The sequence below is a fragment of the Rhodnius prolixus genome, unplaced genomic scaffold, assembly GCF_049639745.1.
Source record: "Rhodnius prolixus isolate KJV_2025 unplaced genomic scaffold, Rpr scaffold_7, whole genome shotgun sequence".
In the NCBI taxonomy this organism is placed as follows: Eukaryota; Metazoa; Arthropoda; class Insecta; order Hemiptera; family Reduviidae; genus Rhodnius; species Rhodnius prolixus.
The window spans coordinates 30,505,748-30,528,139 of NW_027411582.1; the positions used below are offsets into that span (position 1 = coordinate 30,505,748).

At 30.7% G+C, this 22,392-nt stretch overlaps 1 protein-coding gene and 1 long non-coding RNA gene across 5 annotated transcripts in view; one reads left to right on the forward strand and one right to left on the reverse strand.

Moving 5' to 3' along the window:
* Positions 1–9,046: 9,046 nt before the first annotated feature.
* The window catches only part of 5PtaseI (inositol polyphosphate-5-phosphatase A), a 97,239-nt gene continuing 83,893 nt past the window's right edge, over positions 9,047–22,392 (reverse strand). For all 4 annotated transcript variants that reach the window (XM_074114839.1, XM_074114840.1, XM_074114838.1 and 1 more), the window contains 4 exons: positions 13,978–14,178; positions 11,967–12,319; positions 11,621–11,887; positions 9,047–10,474 (listed from right to left, as the gene is read on the reverse strand). In XM_074114839.1, coding sequence (XP_073970940.1) covers positions 10,229–10,474; positions 11,621–11,887; positions 11,967–12,319; positions 13,978–14,178 — 1,067 coding nt within the window. In that variant the 3' untranslated portion in view covers positions 9,047–10,228. The remainder of the gene's footprint in view (positions 10,475–11,620; positions 11,888–11,966; positions 12,320–13,977; positions 14,179–22,392) is intronic.
* Positions 16,811–20,620, forward strand: LOC141447396 (uncharacterized). The gene is made up of 2 exons (XR_012454292.1): positions 16,811–16,945; positions 20,189–20,620. It is a non-coding gene; the product is annotated as an uncharacterized lncRNA (long non-coding RNA).

Genomic DNA, 22,392 nt, shown 5'->3' on the forward strand with positions numbered 1-22,392 from the left:
CTCTCTCCATTATTACAATAGTAACATCAAATACAACTAAATTTTATTGCACTATATGTATCCCTATCCAATTTGAGAAGTCTATTGGCCAACCTTCATGACCCTCTTAGTTTGGTACTGATACTACTTAGCACGTAGTTAGTATTTCACCTCCAATTCGGTCTATGAGTCACCATCTAAGGGCCATTTCTTGAGCAAATTCGTAATTTTTCTTTAATAATAACTCTACCATTTTCTTCTCTACCTTAAATGCTCAGCACGCTTTCTCATTATTTCTCTTTCGACCTACATGATTAATTTCGTCCTTTACCTAGGGGTTTTGTCTTTCTTTTGTTAACTTTGTAGTAACCTGAATGTATCCAAATTTTCCATGCGATCAAGTCTAAAACAATCTAGGAGAATTAACAGAGTTAGCAATTAATTATAGAATTATTTCGGCAATCCTAATAAAAAAAAACAGTGGAAAGATCTGGCCAAAAAAATGATGCTGGACAACGTATGATGGAACTACGAAGTTATAACTACATTTGTTGCAATGCATGTTGATATATATGGTTGTTGATTGTAGTGGAAACATTCAACTTACTCTAAATTCAACGCAAATTAGAAGTCGTACTTTGCTTTTTGGCTGAAAGCTATCTGGAGAAAGTGAAAAAGAAATTTTAGGTGTTTTTTGCTTTATCATTTTCACGATAACACTTTGATTGAAAAAAGTACTATCATAGAGCTCATTTGCGATCAAATTCAAGTCGTAGAAAAAGTGATGGGCTAAATTTCTAACAGTGAGTAAAGAAAATATTTTCTAATTGTAATATGAAAAAGTGCTCAGAATTTCCTTACTTTTTATTTTATATCTTTCTTTATAGTAAATTGGTCAATTATTTCTTTGGTTTCAATTAGTTCGCACAATTTTTTTTTTTTTGATCAGTTTTACCATCTTTCTCCTGTCCCCAAGTTAGCTCGTAGATAATTTTTTGATACTTTTAAGTTTCGTTAAGTTCCAATTGTGGTATTTTATTAAAAATCTTACTATTGCAAACAACTGAATAGGGTTAGAATTCCCTTACATTTATTGGTTAATGAATTAGTTACCCCTTATCGTTTTATGTGTTGTATGCAACTAATTTAATAAAAGTTTAGTTAACTCACTGTTAAACTCTAGAAGCAATAAAGTTAAGAATATTGTTTATTTTATGGAGAAACAAGTAAAAGAAAATTGTTTATTTGCACCAACAGCTCGTGTTAAGATCTATTACAATAATTTTTTATGAGAAATTTTGGAACTGCATTATGTTAAACTGATTCTAAGATAACATTTACAAATTTCATTATAATTAATCTTATTGATAAATAATAAGTGTATTTTTTGAAAATGTATTACATTTTCATTTAATAAAAAGGATTAAGTCGTCTATCAAATGATATAGGTGTTTTTCTCTAGCTTCTTCATTCAAGATATAATTCAGTATGCACTTTAATTTAATTAAATTTAACATTTTTGATTTTCAGATTAAATAATGCTGATACTTGAGTACTGCCTACGAAACTGTTCATCAGTAGAAGCCCAAGTGGAAAAGACGTAAATCATCTACCTTATGAAAATATGCCAACAAATTTGATTAGGAATCAAATAATAAAACAAGTATGAAATTATTATATTAATGTGCATGTTTATTTCAAATCTTGCATGTTTACAATCAGAGATAGGCAAAATTTCTAGTCACGACTAAAACTAGTGACTCACAAGACTTATTTTGGACCTCCTTACACTCAATTACTTTATAAAATCAAATAGTACTTGTTATGACAAAATTATCTAATTTAAATAACTAAGGTTATAGACATAGTAAGTTAGTTAGTTATTTAAATTAAATAATTTTGCATAAAATTAATTTTTTTTATTTCAAAGAAATTGAATATAGTCTGGTTTGTTTTGGCATACTTATTTTGAATAATACAAAATAAATGAATGTTTGTCAATAAGTTTAAGTTTGCTTGCTAGAAAGGTTTTGTTCAGCAGTTTATTTTAGTATCTTAAACTTCGGTGAAGTCCTAATTGGAAGTATTGATGAATTGAAAGCTATTTAATACTAAAACAAAAAACTTAATTTCATTGAATATGTTGATTTTCAGATTGAAAACAGCCGATAGTGATGTTTTGCCTGCAAAACTATTCATCAAATGAAGATCAAATAAAATCGACGCTGGAAATTTATAAACAACTTATATTGTGATTTATTTATTGTTAACAATTGTAATACAATATTATAAGATGTGTTGTGCTTATTAATTTTTATAATTATTTACATAAAAGTATGATTGATGTAAAACAAAAGTGTAATTAATAAGAAAATAAAAAAAAAAAAACACGAAAAGTCTCCATTTATTTCACATTGTCACTTAGGCTTAGTAATTTTATTATATTTGCGAAGTAAAAATAAAAAAAATTATAATAAGTAAAAAAAAATACCGAGCATATGATAAAAACTCACTTGCAGAGGAAGAGAAAAAAAAATTATTAATAAACGTCAAAAAAAAAAACTTTCAAATTAACTAAAAAAAACCTTAAAAACACAAATAAATAAATAAAACAACCAAATTGTAAAAAAAAAAATGAAGAAAAATGGCTAATAATAACAAAAATGAAAGGTAGCAGCAGTTATTGGACGTGTCAACGATGTAAACAAATTTTAGTTCACATATTCGCCACCAGGCAGCAGCACTAACTGTAATTGTCAAAAATGTAAACAAATTTTAGTTCACATATTTGCCACCTGATAGCAGCACTATAACAGTATATACAACTGTCAAACAAGATGTCTCCTCAGTACGACTTCAGAGTCGTACTAGTGAGGAGGGGGCTATGTCGCTCGTCGCTCCAAAAAATCTAATCTAGTCAAAACACCTCTCTCCACATATACAATCTTGATAATATGTCTATGGGTAATGGTTAGGGAGATCCGTTCACCTCGACGGTCGGAAGGCAACTATTCGCCCCACCCGGCCCGGCCCGCGCCGCGAACTTTCTTATATACCCTCCAGATGGCGTCATATCACCATGACAACGGGCTCCCCCCCTACTTTTAGTTCCACCAGCTGCCACTAGATTGCACGTGCTGTCTGTTTTATCTCTTGTAGCCTTGCCTGCACACTCTCCAGACTCTGGCAGCCATTGTTGTAACCTTGTCATCTTCTTTCACACTCTCTAGACTATGGCAGCCATTGTTGTAACCTTCCTATCTTCTTATACACTCTCTAGACTATGGCGGCCATTGTTGTAACCTTCCTATCTTCTTATACACTCCCTAGACCTTGGCGGCCATTGTTGTAACTTTTCCTACTTCTTCTTACACACTCTCTAGACTCTGGCAGCCATTTTTAATTTTTTTTTTTATGTTTTCCTTTTTATTTCTTCACATTTTCTTTTATTTTTTGTATTATAAAGAGATTAATAGGGAAAATAAATACAATATTATTATTTAACTAGATTTTTATTTTTTAAATATCATTTATAAACATTTTTACAATAAATTTTACAGAGATGGGCGAACTTCAATCGACTGTTGACCCACAAGACTTATAAATGACCACATTTAACCATGTTGGTGACTCACAAGACTTATACAGGACCTCCTTACACTCACATTTAAGGATGTTAGCAACTCAAAAGACTTAAATAGGACCTCCTTCCACGCACATTTAACCATGTTGGTGACTCACACGACTTATACAGGACCTCCTTTCATGCACATTTAACCATGTTGGCGACTCACAAGACTTATACAGGACCTCCTTTCACTCACATTTAACCAACATGGTGACTCTCAAGACTTACACAGGACCTCCTAAATTATCACCTATTCTCTCCTAAAATATATTAATATGAAAATATATATATTGTGTTTATTTGTGAGTGTATTATGAGTGTATTTAAAGCAATATATAAAAAATTAATCATGTACATAATAAATAGAGATGTATAGTAAAATAACCAAAAAAAATGACAAATACATATATAGGTTTTATGTAAAACGGTAAATAAATAAGTTAATCTGAGGGTAAAGTAGTGCTAAATAAGTCTTGTGAGTCGCAAAGATAGCAAATGTGAGTGAAAGAAGTTTCTATTTCAATATTCACCATGTTGGTTGAATTTGCATGAAGGAGGTCCTGTATAAGTCGTGTGAGTCACCAACATGGTTAAATGTGCGTGGAAGGAGGTCCTGTGTAAGTCTTGAGAGTCACCATGTTGGTTAAATGTGAGTGAAAGGAGGTCCTGTATAAGTCTTGTAAGTCGCCAACATGGTTAAATGTGTGTGTAAGATAGTCCTATATAAGTATAGTGAGTCAAAACATGGATAAATGTGAGTGTAAGATAACCCTAAATAAGTCTTGTAATCGCTAAGATAGTTAAATGGGAGTGAAAGGATGTCCTATTTAAGTCTTTTGAGTTGCTAACATCCTTAAATGTTAGTATTAGGAGGTCCTATATAAGTCTCGTGAGTCGCCAAGATGGTTAGATGTAAGTAAAAGGAGGTCCTATGTAAATCTTGAGAGTCGCTAACATGGTTAAATGTGAGTGTAAGAAGATTCTTTACAAGTCTCGTGAGTCGCCAAGATGGTTACATGTGAGTAAATGGAGGACCTATGTAAATCTTGTGTGTCTCTAACATGGTTAAATGTATATGTAAGAAGACCCAATGTAAGTCTTATGAGTCACTAGTGTTAGTTGTGAGTAAATGAAGGACCTATGTAAATCTTGTGTGTCTCTAACATGGTTAAATGTATATGTAAGAAGGCCCAATGTAAGTCTTATGAGTCACTAGTGTTAGTTGTGAGTAAATGAAGGACCTATGTAAATCTTGTGTGTCTCTAACATGGTTAAATGTATATGTAAGAAGGCCCAATGTAAGTCTTGTGAGTCACTAGTGTTAGTTGTGACTAGAAATTTTGCCCAATTCTGATTGTTAACATGCATATACACAAGCACATTAATATAATAATTACATACTTGTTTTATTGATTCATTCCTAACCTAATTTGTTAGTATACTTTCATCAGATAGATGTTTAACGTCTTTTCCACTTAGGCTTCTATTGATGAACAGTTTCGCAGGCAGTACTCAAGTATCAGCATTATTTAATCTGAAAATCCATATTGTTTAATTTAGTTAAAATAAAATACTTAATGTTTTTTGTCATGAATGAAGAAGCTAGAGAAAAACATCTATAACAATTGCTGCAGTACTTAAACCTTTTTATTCAATAAAAATGTGATAAATTTAAAAAAAATACACTTATTATTTATCAATAAGATTAATTTTAATGAAAGTTGTAAATGTTATCTTTGAATCAGTTCAACATAACGCCGTTCCAAAATTTCTCATAAAAAATTATTGTAATAGATCTTAACACGAACAGTTGGTGCACTCTAAAGGTATGCCCAGTTTTTTACTCGTTCACCTATAAAATAAACAATATTCAGAACTTCATTGCTTCTGGAGTTTACCTGATAGTTAACTAGACCTAATTAGAGGCACACATCAAAAACATCATTGATGGTTAACTAAATCATTGGAGTGTAAACTAATCAAAATGTAAGGGAATCTTAACCCGATGCAGTTATTTTCATCTAAGACTTTTGTTTAAAACATTACAATTGAAACTTAACGGAACTTAAAAGTATCAAAAAGTTATCTACAAGCTAATATGGTGACAGGAGAGATTTTAAAACTTATTGTAACCCAATTATAGATCTTCAAAAAAAAAAAATAAACAAAAATAACCAAAGTCCCCCCCAAAAAACCCTAAACTTTCTTTTACACTTCCCCTAGATAGTTTTCAGCCAAAAAGCAATGCACTTCTAATTTATGTTGTATTGAAAGTTATCCACTAAGATCAGCAACCGTATTAACATGGATTGTAACACATGTAAGGTTATTACCGGTAATATTACCATATGATGTCCAGCATCTTTTTTTTGCCAGATCTATTCCACTATATTTGTTTATTAGGATTGCCGAAATAAATCTATAATTAATTGCTAACTCTATTAATTCTCCTAGATTTTTTTTGACTTGTTCCCATAGAAGCAGAGCCGAACGGAAAATTTGGATACATAAAGGTTTACCACAAAAGCGAGTCAAAACCCCTAGGTAAAGGACGAAATTAACCATGTAGGTTGAAGGAGAAAGAACGAGAAAGCGTGCTGACCATTAATATAATAGGTGGAGATGAAGGGTCATGGAAAAGTTATTATTAAAGAAAAACTACGAATTTGCTCAAGAAATGGCCCTTAGTTGGTAACTCATAGACCGAGCTTGAGATGGAAAACTAACTGCTTGCTAAAGGAGTATATAATGTCAATCCCAAACTGCGAGGGTCATGAAGATTCACAATATATCTCAAATTGGAAGGGGATAAATGTAGTGCAATAAAATTTAGTTGTATTTAAAGTAACTATTGTAATAATTAAGCGATCAATTCTATGTTGTGATAGCGAAATGTATTCTTTATTAATTACAAAAATATATAATGAAATTTAAAAGGTTATTTCTTTTATCTAACAAACCTCTGATTTACAAAATACTTCGAGCAAAAAGTAACTTTTGAATTATCTAAACGAAATACAGTTTCATTAATGCTACAGGCTCATTAATGCTACAATTTTTATTCAGCAAAATACCATCTTACTATGCAATTCCAAAAGTGTTATAAGTGAGGCTTCAAGAGGAGATTTTAAGCCCTTTTTTTCCTTTTCACATCAGATACAAACTTTGGGTGCTATAGAAATTGGCTTAAATTCCAACAATGAGTCATTTATGACACCTTACTTTAATGATAGGTCTTACTTCCATGTCTGGCAATAAGCACAATGCAATTTAAACATTTTAACGAGTAATGTGTTCCATATTTACTGAATGAGAATAACTAACATGTCTTGTCACATTTCATAAAAGTAGAAATATGCTCAATTATAAGGATGCTTAATTTTAGAGAATAACAAAGCTGTAAAAAGATTTAAATACCTGGGATTACGATGTTTTTTCTTTCGTGACTTTCCATCCTGCCGCTAAGTACTTTCTATCGCGAATTAGCTCATCCAAAAGGGTTGTGATTACCAGTCACTTTGCAGGTGTAAAATACAAACATCATTTTTCAGAAGTCTATTCTGTAATTACCCCTTCAAACTTCGAGCATTAAGGCTTACCTGTTAAGGCAGAAATTGGTTGAGCGATATTGGGATTTAGATTCTAGTGTAAAAATTTCAAATGACTTTTAAGAAACAGACAAACTAATTAATATAAACGTTACAAATTTGAATGCCAAAGGCATTCGGTAGTCACTTAATGAAAAAGCATATATATATATCAACCTAAACGTCGCTCAGAATTATACAAAATCAAATGACAAAGAGTATGTTAGGCTGACAAATATGTATTGTATAAATGAATTTGAATGACTGATAAGTAACATAAACAAATCGAAAGTCTAGAAGAATAATAATAAAGAATGGCCAAAGACGGACAGCCTGAATATTATATTGTAAATTATGTCAAAGATAGACAGACAAAAAACGGTTCCTAGCTATAAGTCCCATCAACATTAATTAAATCAAAAGACTGAGTCTAAGGTTCTAAAAGCATTATTTTAACAAGTCAGTGACTGACAACAAGACTTACCAAGAGGATAGTGACAAAACTTCCGTTTAACTGATGAAGAAATAGTTTAATTAACGAAGTTGCATGAGTGCAGGTCTCTTTAAAGCACCCATGAAGAGTAAGAATTAAGAATCAGCGAATGATAACTTCTGCCAGGATCCACAAGTCCCAAACTTGTCAAGTCAATAGCAACACTGTGAAGAGGCCCCGATCTGCAGAATTTTTTTTGAAGACTCCCGTTACATAATATATATTCTTGAAAGTGTTAATTTTTAATTGTGTTAATTCTTTAAAGAATGTTTCTTCAATGGTTTATAATTTGAGTCTTCTTCTTCTAAACTAACCTTTCAAAAGAAAAATGTAATAAAATACGTAACTGAATTTCACATGAGGCTACTTTTTATTGTTTCATATTAATTTTTAGAAAATATTCAGGTAGAATTATGAATTCTAAGATTTGATTACGAAATCGTAAACACCCAGATCTCTCGTATTTGTTTTATACCTTCGTACATAAATTACACTTTGAAACCTGGGCGGAAAGAATTTTAATGCTACACTAATTAGTTTTACAAATGATAGGAGTGAAAAAGGTCGTAAATGTTAACATAATTTTTAAAGTAATAACTTTAAATTGTTATTATTCTTTTTTGAGGGTAAAAGAATTTGAATACAAACTAATTCAAACTTCAAAATTATCTAGAAAAACTGATATTGTCTTCGATTAGGTTGAAATTGCTCGCAGGACAGTGTAGCGTTAATGATGCTGGGATTCTTAGAGACCTTTCATACACCGCCAGACAAAGTAACATGGTCTACAGAAGAATGATAGTTTTGTCTTGGTGTGAAGTTGTCTTCCAGTTTCTTATTTTAACCACTTGTCCCTGTATACTGTCAGTTACACTTATACTTATACCCTGTAAGTTTATTGATATAATATCGTTTTTTATCTACTATAACTTAATTCTAGCGAAAATAGGTTGTTATAAAAACAAGGGAGGATCTTCAGCAATAAAATACGCGTATCCTTATGCCAGGATATATCTTCAGTCAGGACCGAAGACATAATCTTTCAAGGATAATTCCCTAAATGCAAAATAAGTTATGAATGGTTAGTAAGTACTAACATTTAAAAATTAAAAACTATGATAAGAAATTCATAAAATAGAATGTCACGAAATTATACCTAACCAAAATAAATACATTTAAAGAAATAGGTAATTGGACGTAAAACCCCGCCTGAAAAAATAGGCGATTACTTTACTTTACTTACATTTAAAGAAATAATTATCATCTCATAAGATTATTCTCTGCTGTTCTTGAAGTTTGTACAGACACAATCGACTATGGATACTGGACGATAATTAGAAATTGAGAGAGAGAGAGAGATAAAATAAAATCCGTTTATTAAAATTATGGCCTTACAAAGATTAAAATACATCCTGAAGTAGACTTGAGTTTTAGTGCAATATCTGTCCAAGTGGCGAAGACTGACCACTAGGTAAAATCCTTAAAAAACTGATGCATCCATCCTCTGTTTACTTTCAAGTTAAATGGAAATTTTTCTTCTGATACATAAATCAAACCATAATAATATTTTTGTACTTTTTTATTGTATTTCAACACTTTGATTGATAATTATCGTAAATTAACTGTTATAAGGGGGAGGGGGAATCATTAAAAAAATAAATAAAAGACAAGGAGAAATAAAAAAAAGTAATAAAGCTGTACAAAAAAATAGTATGTAGATAGTATTATGTACAGAAAATAAAATTAAATAAAATAACAAAAATAGGTACAACAAAAGCTGTTCATTTCACCTCTTTGGTACTAAACAAAATGAAAGATATAAGTTTACATTACACTACATATTATTTTGCAGTTAACTTTTGCTTACATTAAACTTTTATTTTAATAATTTGTATAAAACTATTTCATTTCATAAAATGAATATGGATGAATTCAGGATAGAGAACCTGCGGCGTTTCTGCGTATTCTGGGAATGGAAATTAAGGCCCATATTAGGCCATAAGTTCCGAGCTGTATAGAGCACATAAATGATAAAAAAAAATTTTGCTCAACATATAAAGAACGGAGGAATGGGTGGCGAACTTTCCACTTCTTTCGAAAGTAAATATGGCCTTAATTAAAAAAAAAAAGGAAGTGTTTTCCATCCCTGTATAGTTTTTCATTGTTTACATCCCAGTTTAAACACAGTAATGTACATTGATTTTGATTGGTAACCAATTAGAAATTCAAGCGACGAATCAACTGTCCAGTAAGAAACAATTTGCCCACCAATGAACTTTTTTAGTTCATCATTGCTGCGAAGTTACTAAATTACAAAATTTCATAATAACAAATATTAAACGAAAATATGTAAATATTTGCTCATTTTTTTTCCATTAACAAGTAATTATGTCAAATATTTAGTGACAATATTTACAAAAAAGAAACTTAAGCCACACATAAAAATTGGAAGCAAATGCTTATTTTAAGATAATAATCATTCATATATATATAAACTTTATAAAAAAAAGAGAAGACATTAGGATAATAGGTTTCAACAATTTATCTAGAAAGTTCTTGTGACGTATCAACTGGTTCATAAAGTTGAGCTTCAGCTATAGATGCTTCCATCGCTTGTATTATTGCTTGTATTCGATTTTGCGGAGCAGTCCTTATATTAGGATTTGTTGTGATAGTTTTATCAGTCTCTGTTATAGTTTGATAGATATCTTCAACAGCTCTTGGTACTAAATTGTAATAGCAAGTCTCATCTTCATCTTCTACTCCCACATTCTTGTACAACTGTTCCTAGAAATACAAAGAACATTACAAATAAAGGATATTTTGCTTTAATTGACAATATGATAAACTACAAGAAAAAAACTAAAGTTTTCAGTTTTCAATGATTATAATATACAAAAATAAAGTTAAGTTTAGAAAACTGTAATAAATTGAATCATGAAAACCATGTCTTGCAGCAACTTCAAAAAGTGAATATCCCAATTAAATTAAAAATGAGGAATCCTCATGATTCTCCAAGGTATGAAATATGACTGATGAATGATTACATGACTATGAGTTACATAATAACTAATGAACAGTTCCTGTCTAACATAAGTTGGTTCCTCAACATCAGAGGGAAACCAGTACGACTCAGTTATAAATATTTCAACAATATGGGAATTTTATGCAGAGGTGTCGGTTTATTCCTCTATTTAGCGACAAGTGAATGATGAAATCAGCCCGAGGTACTTTTGATTTCTTGTCCATTCCGGTAACTATGTTGTGGTGTGCCCCAATGGCAGAAACTGGATGCCTCAGTAAATTTTTATAGTAAGGCATTTGCTCAAATAGTGTATATTTTTGTCTAAATTATTACATTCCAACTTTATTTCTATTTACTAAGAAAAAAAAAGCAATAATTATTTCTAGAATTTATTCCAATATGATTGGTCTTTATTAAACAAAAATTAATCAATTTTTATATTATTACTCTAATTGTTCCGGTTTTTCTAATATTATTATTTTTATTTTGGAAGTTAGAGGGCTGGATAGTACAGCCCTTCACCAACACTTTTGTATAAATTCTGGTCTTCAGACCTCGAAATTTATAAACTTCTGGCATAAGTCTCTGCGAAACTCTGGCATATTTTTGATCAGTGATGAATGGTAGTCGCCAATTAATTTTGACTGATTAGAACAACTAATGCACGTTAATAAAAAGGTAGAAAAAATTAATGACTACAAAAAAAAAGTTGAAGATATTGAACCCATAAGATGTCAACTAACTTTATTACAAAATCATCAAGAAATGAAAATAATATCTTATTCTCCAGTTTTTTGTGTGAATAAAGTTTTGAGAAACCCAATGCAATCTCTGATATTATTATTTTTGTTTTTAAACAGATAATTTACAAATTGAAATGACAAGATAATAATTTATGTTTAATTTACCTGTTTAGGTCGTCTTTTATCATCGATTATATGGTATAATGAATCTTGCATTCTTTCATAATCTTGTTGCATATGTTTCTGGGATGTTGGCGTAACAGGACGTACCCTGGAGTCTGGAGTATCGTAAAGCTCTTGTGCTGGCATAGGAGGCGCTTGAGGAACACTGTACCCATGAGGTACACATGGAAGTTGCCTCTTGTGTCGTAGACAGGCTTCGTTTATTGCCTCTACCCATGATGTCATTTCTGTCACACTTTCTGCTGTAAACTGTTAATAAATAATAGCTTATAAAAGAGGTGTTATTAAATAAAATGTAAATACTGATGCTTATTGATATTTTTATTACTTGATAAGTTTTTTTTCCAGGGCAGAATATTTCAAAAGTTGACAACTGATGATTATTTGTTTTATTGGTGGTTTCAATTTTGTTTGTTGTGGCAGTATTACTAGCTAATGGTCTAGCTTGATAACCATCAAGCTGTAGATTAGTGTGCGCTTTAGCATCACCTTGATGGCCATAAAGATGTAGCTGAGGTTGTGGTACAGTTAATAAAGTACCCCAACATTTTTTAGTTTGTCCAACAAACAGAAATCTTTCTCTTCGCCCTAAACGTCCACTTTTGCCTCCTGTGTTCAAATTGTTTGGTATAAATGTTGGCGTACAATCAGACATCAACTCATAACAATTCAGATCGCTTTCTGGAAAAAAGAAAATTCACGTAGAATTAAAATAATTCTTACTTTTTTTTATAATTGAGATGTCGAAATTTATTAGACTTCGCCTTGGATTTAACCCTTGGTTGCTTACATAACTTAATGTAAAAAGCTAGTCAGATGAATAGACATTGAACTTGACACTGAAGACTTTCATAAGGTTACGGTGGTCATCGTTTTGGTTAAGATAATGATCAATCCTTGAACAGTAAGGCAAGGAGATAGGGAAGTAAAAACTTAATCTTAAAGAAAGTGAATGCAATGCCTTTCACCGATACAATACTCTTATATACATCTTGTATTTCCTTTCACCTGGAAAGAAGACGAAGAGTTTGTTTTTAATAAGCAACAAGCGAACATAAATTTGGAAATGATAGGAAAGTTTTAAGGTAATGTTTTACGATGGTTTATCATCAATTTTTATTTTTCTAAATTTAGTGCTTTACGTCATACTTAATTACGTCGGATTCTGATGCGCCAACAGGAACATTTTAAAGGTTAACCTCTAAAAATATATGAAAAGTGATATGCTTTAAAAAATTTGATAATACTAATTCAATTTATATTCAGTAAATTACAACTGTAAGACAGGATTAAGTTGCTTTTACCCAGAGCCCAGACACTGCGGATAGTCAAAGCTATTTATTGCTCTTATAAAATTAAATATTAGTTTTTTAAAGAAGTACAATTTGTTAAGAACTTTTTCTAGTGACAGTCCAAAAAAAAATTGAAGCGATAATCGCCTGAGAAGACTGCGCGTGTTAAAAATATTTTCAATTATCAGAATAATTATCGATTTATTAGAACTTTCTTCTAAGCAACTGGCTAATCGCTCTAAGTCTTTCTGCTAACATTGTGGCAGACCAGCTTTCTAATGTTTTAGATTAATGATTTATCTCAGAAACAATAAACACATCTAGTAGATTAGACATGGTGAGTCCTGTTTCCCAGGTATTGCTACTAAAAAGGCTCTTACTGTAAGTTTAATTGGAGGAAGCCTTTCTTTTTAAAAATAATGTCTCATATCACAATTCGCAAATAAATCTTACATAGAATGTCGTTTCCTTCCCTTCAACAACGCAGTCCATAAAGCGCTACAATTTTATCCACTGAAGGACACTCTTCAGAGATGTTTATTATGAATCTCTTATTCCGAATACAAAAATTTACGAACAGAATGAGCCGATACAGTTACCCCACCTGTTTTGGATAGAAATTATTTATTATTTATTAGATTCACCACAAGAAAAATGCTTAATTTCCTAATAAACATTATTTATTTTCACTTGTTTCTGCCTTGCAGAATTTAATTTTAAAAAATGCTTCTATCAGTTGAGCTTTTGACATTTAGTTTCACTATTCATTGCCTTATTTCAACTACGTATTTTTGTTACCTTTTTATTCTCACATCAAAACATCAAAGAAACTATTTACTGTACAAATTTTTAAATGTGAATGTTGTAAACTACCCTGCTATGGTTTATAATTGAAACAAGAATATTGAGACGAGTCTTTAAATGTTATTCGCTGGAATAATATTTCTACTGTTTACAGAGCTGTAGCTCTATAATTTTTTGAGTCAGATTCGAATTACTAAGGAAAGATATTTAAGTAATTATTTAAGAGAAAAATATAATATTTACTGCTTGAATTGATGGTTGATGTCAGTGTACTACTCCTGGACATGTCGATATATGCTGGAGGTGGAGATGGTGATCCGCCGACAATATAACCAGGAGGCGGTGGTTGGCCGCCTAATCTAGCTAGTAATCGTTGCCTTTGCTCTTCAGCTGTTGAACATAATTTCTCCCTAGCCAAAGTCTCACCAAGATAGACCCTTAATTCTGCGAACATAATTTAAGAATGTTAATGTTGATAGTAATAATAATTATGTAATGGTTATTTTGTATGATATTCTATCTAAATTGATTTAATTTTCTTAGGGCAAGTATTTTATTAATTCACCATCTTAGGAGAGTCATATTGAATACTTATTATCTTCTCTCTTAATAAGATAAATGAACATGAATGTAAATTAATAAAATATGAAAATCATTTTTAGTTATTAGTAGTTAGAATTTTATATAAAGAAGAAGGTTTTGAGTTTAAATACCAAATAAATCACCGAAAAATATTTAATTAAGCAGTGTTTTATTTTATTTTTTTAACCTCTTTACTTTTGAACTTATTTTTTTAAATTAATTACGGCCTTGAACATGCATGCGCAAGTAGACAATGTTCACATCATCAGAAGATCGTTTATCTTAATGCTACACATTAATTCGAGAGCGAATTAATCTCTCCAATAAAACTCAGATGCACATAAACAATATTGTAATTTATTATATTGACACACGTACATCCTTACTCAATAAGGTCTTGCTAAACTTCGCCTCACCTATATGATAAAATTTTGGTCAATATGAAGCCTTTTAATGTAGCACATATTGTTTTCCTTCTATAGGATTAATACCACTGTATCCTATTTCTAATTTATAATTCTGAATGAGTTAGAATATTACCATGCCATCACCTTTTTCTTTTTTTGTCAATCTTGGATAACCTATGCTGATATTTCTTACTGTCACATATTAAGTTTTTTAAAGCCAATGTTACCTAGGATTTATTAAACTAGAGATATAGAATTAACCCATCTTTGAGTTGATCTGTTATATTTAATTTTAAAAGCAGTTAAAGAGTTTCTAAAGTTTTAAAGCTAATTTCTTTTGATTGTAATCAATTGTAGTGATAAAAATATTGAGAAACTTATGTTTTAAATAAAAATATGTATACATATATTACCTGATGTCTGCATTTACTTCCAACGCATTTTCTTGTGGATTGATTACGAATTCGTTCATAATAATTAAGTAATACTGCTTCGTTTGTAGCATTTATGGTAAAACTAGGCACTTATTTCATTTAATACTTTTATGCTGCTTCATTATAATGATATTATAAAGCATAATTATGCTTAGCAAAGTTTGTTAATTTTTTTAAACTTAGGTAATATGATTGATAAATGTTGGCGAGTCATTACCTAACAAAAATATACGTACTTTTCCTTGTAACATATAATATAATATACCTTAAAAGGTATAATCTATTAAAATAAAACTTAAGTTCTAACAACAGACAGTCCATGCTAAATGGTCTCTTCTAAAATGCAGATGCACTTAAAGATTGGAAAAAATAAACAGATTAGCATAAATACAATAAATTTAGATTCTGAGAGTGGGTGATCTTTGAGAATAACATGAACACGGAATTTCCTGAATTTGTTTTAGATAATAAATATATCCGTAAACAAGAATATGACATCCTCAAAAACGTTAGGTGAAAACAGGTTACTTGATATGGGTTTATTCCAAGTATTAAGTAACTCTTTCCCACCTTGGTAGTCTAGAGATTATATAAATTCTTATTTAGAATACAAGAAATAGGAAGAACCTACTTTGGTTTAATTTAAAGAAACTTTAATTAAAGAATGTTTAAACAGTTTAGACAAAACAAACAAAAACAAACTTGTGATTAAAAGATTAGATGTCTAAAGCTCTTCCATGATAGAATAAGAAACTTCATTTAAAGAACCTTTAAAACAAAATATTAATAACATTTTTGAAATAGGAAGGCTACAGTTATTAGTTAAACGTATACGGAACTTATTTATTGATTACATCAGTATAGAATTTAAGTATTTATTTAGTATTTATTTCTAAAAATACAAAGAAAATTATATTACTAAATATTATGAAAAAAAAATCCCAAATGATAAAACCTCAACTTTTTTAATTAGGAATATATATTCCAGAATTGCAAGATCCTGCAAAAGAAAATATGCATTTTCGCAAGCTTTTTAGTACTTTACTATCTTTACCAAGTCGTTAAAAGATATTGAATTGTATGATGTGTATTATTCATTAAGTACAGCGTCTATCAAAACTGATATTTGATGATTTCTGTTATTTACATAAACAATAAATACAAGTAGATTTAATAAAGTAAAAAAACTTAATCAATAAGGAAATCCATAATCCCTAAAACATGGAGAACTATCTCAACATCAAATATCCTTTAAGAGATTCAACCAGGGAGACAGAAAAAGATTAAGGAAAGCAACAAAATCTCATTAAAACCTAATCTAACAAGATGAAAAAAGCTAACTAACTCTATCGTAGACATTCGCCTGTAGACTTTCTCTTGAAACTTAATCAAATACTGTTAAAGAATTTCAAAATTTATGATGTCAGAATATATTAAAAGAAAAGTACTCTATTAAAAAATAAATTAAAATAGTGAATTGACTACAAAGACTACCAACTAACTAAGTAGCACAGATCTTACGAGGCGAAATTACATCATTCAATAAACACACCTTTACTCTCAGATGACATCAGTTATATAAACGAACCAGCTGTTTAATAGAAAATAAAAAAATTTAAAATTAATTTTAGTCGGTAGACCTAGTATAAATAAGTTAGTATAATGAAATGTATTTCCAGAATGCAAATTTCTAATTCTGAGTAAGCTACTTAGCTCGTCAAAATTGTATAAAAATAATTGGAATCTATCAAATATTTAAAAGAGAAGTAATATTTAATATTAATGTGGGTACGCAAATTTATGGACGTTATATTCTTTATCTTAAGCTATTAACAACTTAATAATATTAAAGTTTCGCAAGTAAAAAACATTAAAATTAAATCATCCATTTCACCATGCAATATTAAGTTTTAAAATACTCTTTTGCAATTTATTTGTATGGTAAAAACAATTTGAGTACCTTCTTCGTGTTTTAAGCATTAAAACTATTTCAATTACTTGAATTGAATTGAATTTTCAGAGTAATATCTAAAGTCTCAACTCTCTCTGTTCTCAAAAAATATGAACATTGTACTTAAAAAAAGATAATAATGAAACACGTCATATGAAAGTCATAAAAAGAATAAACTTACTCGCTAAACATCATGCTTCGAACTACAGGTAAAACCGGTTGCCCTGTAAATCAGTAAATAATTTAATGTTTATTTGGATGGATTTGTCAAAGAGATTTGGTTGAATATTCCATAGACATCTTCTCAGACTTCTATTTGGCCCCTTCTTTTGATTATTTTAAAAAGACATCTTGCGAAAATTTGTGAGATTAAAGAAGATAAACCCAGGCTGCAATTGACAAATTGGTAGTCGGAGTTAAGAAGGTTAGATTCTATACGAAATGCTTATCTAGTTTGATTTCCCTTAAAATTGACCGAATTATTGTGGACTAGAATCTATATGTGTGATTATTAGCACATAAAGTACACAGAAAATGTAGAATATCCAAGTTCCTAAAATCCGTTATAGTAAAGTTGACTAACAAAATGTTTTCTTCTACTAACTATCAGACCTCGTCGTGACACACTACGCATGTTGCACAGTTCACAAAATATATTTATTTGAGGTCTTTGTCTTCCTTAGTTACGAATAATTAACTTTTAACGGGAGAAGAAAAGAATTAAATTAAACAGTTCTTACCGTGACAATTTTACTTCAAACAACGGTTATTGTTGCAATGCTACGTTAAAAGTCCAAATTGCATTAATGTATTTTCCATGTACTTTTTATATGTATGTAAATTGGATTAATTTGTTTACCTTTTAAAAGCTAAGCCACATTAATTTCTCGATTAATACTATGATGATTTAAAAAAATAAACCCTGCGAAGGGTTTACTGGCAACAAACATGTTGGCCATTTCGTACTATTTATTACTATAATTTAATTACATTTCAATTTGATATGTTAATTATAAATTTATCCTTGTACTTTTATATTTCTCTGTTAAAAATGTGGGAAAGCACGAATATAGTGAACGCCTGCATAAACATGCATTCTGTTCACACAAAAGAATAGGTAAAATAGGTGTTAGATTAGGTCTTGCCTTAAATTATTTAAATAGGTGAACAGTTTATTGGATACTTTTTAGGATTTATAATCAACAATAAAGTATTTTATAATGATATAAACATTATACTGAAATGATATAACCGAGAGAGAGGTTACGTACCAGACCACTTCTAAATTGTATTTCCAAGCAAGTCCCAAAAATAGTTTTAAATAAATATTGAGCTAATTCTAAGTAGAACCAAATTACAACCCTACCTCCTCCTGCTTCCTGGACAACTGCTTCTAGAAGTCAATAGAGACAGTTTGAAACTTGGTTCCAATCAATCTTGCTGAGAAATGGGCAAAAAGATGGTCATTCTTTGAACATCTAGAGAAAAATGTGAGGTAAAGAAAATATGGCGATAAGAACCGAAAAATTCCAGACTTCTGCCACCATCTTTTCCCAACACTTTGCTAGCCCAATCCAGGGACTTGGTATCATCTCGGAGAAAGTAGCCTTTCCCCCAATTAAGGAAGCTTTAAAGAGCATTTGGTCTCTCCCAGAAGGCGTCTGTAAAATGTCAGATAGTGGAGGAGGACAAATTTATACACAGAATAAATTATAGCCAGCAGTTTCCTTATGATAATACTTCTATAATTGAAAATAATAGCAAAATTGCATGATGGAATGGACAATATTTTGTACAATGTCGGAGGAAGTGAATGCCAGCTAAGTGCTCACAGAATGTCCAGCATACAATCCATATTAAATTCGTAATATGTTTATAAAAGAATATCTATCGGATAATTTTAATTCCGAAAGTAAATTAATGCAAATCTGCCTACAGATTAAATATAAACTAGGCAATCTATTTCTTCTCTTCAAGGTCATACAGAATGACAAGATAAGAACAGAAAGAAATGAGTAGAAGCAACAGCTGGGAAGCCCTAATAACAATATCGGGCTAAACCCCACACGGATTAAAATTAAATTCAAATCAGGCATATATTTGAAAAAATATATTTAAAAAATGAATATTTACCTCAAGCTATATTAATGGCCCCGCCCCCCAAATGTCTTGTCTATTGAAATCGAGATGGCCAGAAAAAGAACATGCTCCATCTCCTCTTGCTTTTTTTGTTTTCGTCACGACTTTTTTAGACAGCTGGAATACATGATATGCATTTCAATCTATACATTGCCATAAGACAATATTTGCGGCGAGTATCATCACTTCATTCTGTTTCCAAATTTTACCTCTAATGAAATAGTATTTCTACGATGCAATCAATTTGGAATAAATCTCGGCAATTGTAATATTCACAAATTAAGGACTTCTTAAAAAATTTGGACAATGTCATCTGTAACCAATTTGAAACAGAGAGTTAAAAATAGTTAAATGATACACTGTGAATATTTAACAGCTTGCAGTTCTGTGAAAAATTCTATTAATAAATCACAACACCTTATTCAATAAAGACAGATGTCTGTCTAGATCCAAATTTACTTTAAATTTCTTAATTTCTCCACATTGGTTACTGGAGGCAATTTTATTTCCAATTGGAAATTTTTTGTTTAAATTCAGAATTTAAACTCATCGATTTAACGCACATAACAGATTAACTAGTAAAGTTTACGAGTTTCAAGTTCATGGATATAAATATAACCGAAACGTTATCAAGTTGTATTCATTATTTTTTGAATACATTCTTGAATAAATTAAAAATTATTTGCTTCCCAATTGGATGATTCTATCAGTCACCAAGAAAAAAGAAGATGTTGAATGGTGAAGTGAATAGGTTTTCCAAGCATGAGTCATTCCAAAAAATGCAGGTCCTTTAACATTTTCCTTGGTAATATTTCTAAAAAAAGTAGGTCTAGTACATATTTTCCAGTATTTGAAGTATATAGAATATAAGTTGGTATTAAATTTCAAGAAAATCGCAAAAAACTTAAGTATAACACAGCTTTTGTTGGCCTTGCCTACAGGAGACCTTAGTCATCCCAAAACTCCAAGTGAGAAGCAAGTCACACTCTAATGGAGCTCTTCCCGCTGATGCATTTTGGAAAATTAAAGGGCCGATAATAAGAAGGTTTGATCAAAGAAGAACATATGCTTAAAAAAATAAAGCACAACTTGCTAGGACCAATGGACACTTATGATTCACATAATTAGTCGCAAGGCTTTTGACTAAATGAGATTTTTGAGAATGTTTTAGAGCTTAAAATTGATCACGACTACCTGAAATCACATCTGCATAGGAAGGGTTAAAGATGATTTCAACAGCTCTCTGTTGGGCTATCGCCTATAGTATAAGATGCAATACTTCAGCAGTCCTACTGGCCCTTCTTTCCTCAGGAGGTGAATGACGTCACCCTCAAGCAAGCAGATTGAACACCTGTAGTTAGCGATACCTGAGGTTTTATAATAAGACTCGCCGCCTCAGCTAGAGGACATAAAAATGAAGTTTTCAAAAAAATGTCCAATAAATAGACTGCATATAAGAAAAACAATGTTGTAAGGAACCGTACGAGGTCGAATGCAGCAAAAACATATTAACCTTTCAGTAAAAGAAACGTCTAAACTTTTAAAGAAGTAAGTGCTCCCAAAACGCATACACATTTCTTTTTTACTTTGAGGACATCAAAATATGAATTCAATTTCAAGGATTCGATAATATTTAATAAACAAAGTAGCATATTCTATTAAGAGCGGTCTACGTTGGAAAATAATAAAATTATAAACTAAAACTACTATGTGACTACGAGTGTAGTAGACGCGTGAACAACTGTTCTGGTATGCTGCAAGTATGGTGATCACGTAATGTTACAATGTATGCAGACTTCTTTCTTTGCCGACATAACGTACACGGAGTCTGTCATCGGGCAATCAGAGGAAGTCACGTAATCGGCCGGTAGGGCTTGAGTAGTGTCGGGACTTACTGTTTCAGATGAGTCAGCTAGATTCCAGATGACAAGAGTTTTTTTCAAAAAAAAAAAATATTGTGTTAAGTTCTTATAGAATGAATAGCAACCAAAAAAACAAGGCCACAATTAAACTGAGCACATACAATTGAGTAAGTTTAAAATAAAAACTTAAAAAAATCTCAAATATACAGATAAGTTAAAAGGTGGGGTGAGGTTATGAGTGAAGATTTTGAAAAAAAGTAATCTAAGTTACACTAGAACCCATTTTGGCTTTCTCTGCAACTGTTTCAGAAGATTAAACTTCGCACGTAAAGGCTACACCTTGAAAGTTGTTTTAGTTATTGAATATAAAATATTTAGATTCATTTAAGCTTTAGAAGTTAAAATAATAATAAACGATTTACAAATTGCTAAAATATAAATTTATTTATTGTAACATTGAATTAATGTATGTTGTTAATAATTTGTACGTACAATTGTTCCCAAGACTGGCAATGATGTGTAATTTTGCTATTGATAGCTTACTAGTACTATATTAGTAAGTTTTAAGTAAGTTATTTATTACTGTTCCGCAATTTATTTAATTAAAGGAGTATTTTCAACAAAATATTCATCACCACCACATCGCCATACCTGACCATAGTCCAGTATGTAAGGTTTCTTTTAGGTTGCAGAACAGTGCTGCCTTAATATTTTAAGTAAAATTTAAAAGGCACTGCTAACGAATAATTTTAAATTTAAAATTGAATTGAATCATAATAATCTTAAAACCGATTATGGTATTACATCTTTCGTTTGTTTGATTAATAAAAATATGAAAATTTACTAATTGCACAGCAAAAGTGCTTAAAACAATAAATGAAATTTGAACTTCCTTCACACTATTCATCCTTACCGTTAAGTTCGCTGGATTGGCGGTGCGAATAAAGTATTATTTGGATAGAAGGAAATCGCTGGGTCTATCACGGGATCGCACAGATTCCACCGAGCCGAATTCCTTGCTGTACATCTAGTTTCATAAGTTATCTGAATCTATGCCGATCTTTTTTTTTTTGTAGTTTGTAGGATAAAGAGGCTATCTATATTGATCTCTGAGTGCTTGAACAAGATCTCTGGTCATGTTCAGCTGTGCTGAAGAATTTAAGGTGTGTTGCAATTTTAAGGTGTGAATTGTTCATGCTTGGGTTAGACATTATCCGGCACTGAACTACCAATCACTTCTTTAACTACATATTTATTCAATAATAACTGGGCAACCAGTTTTC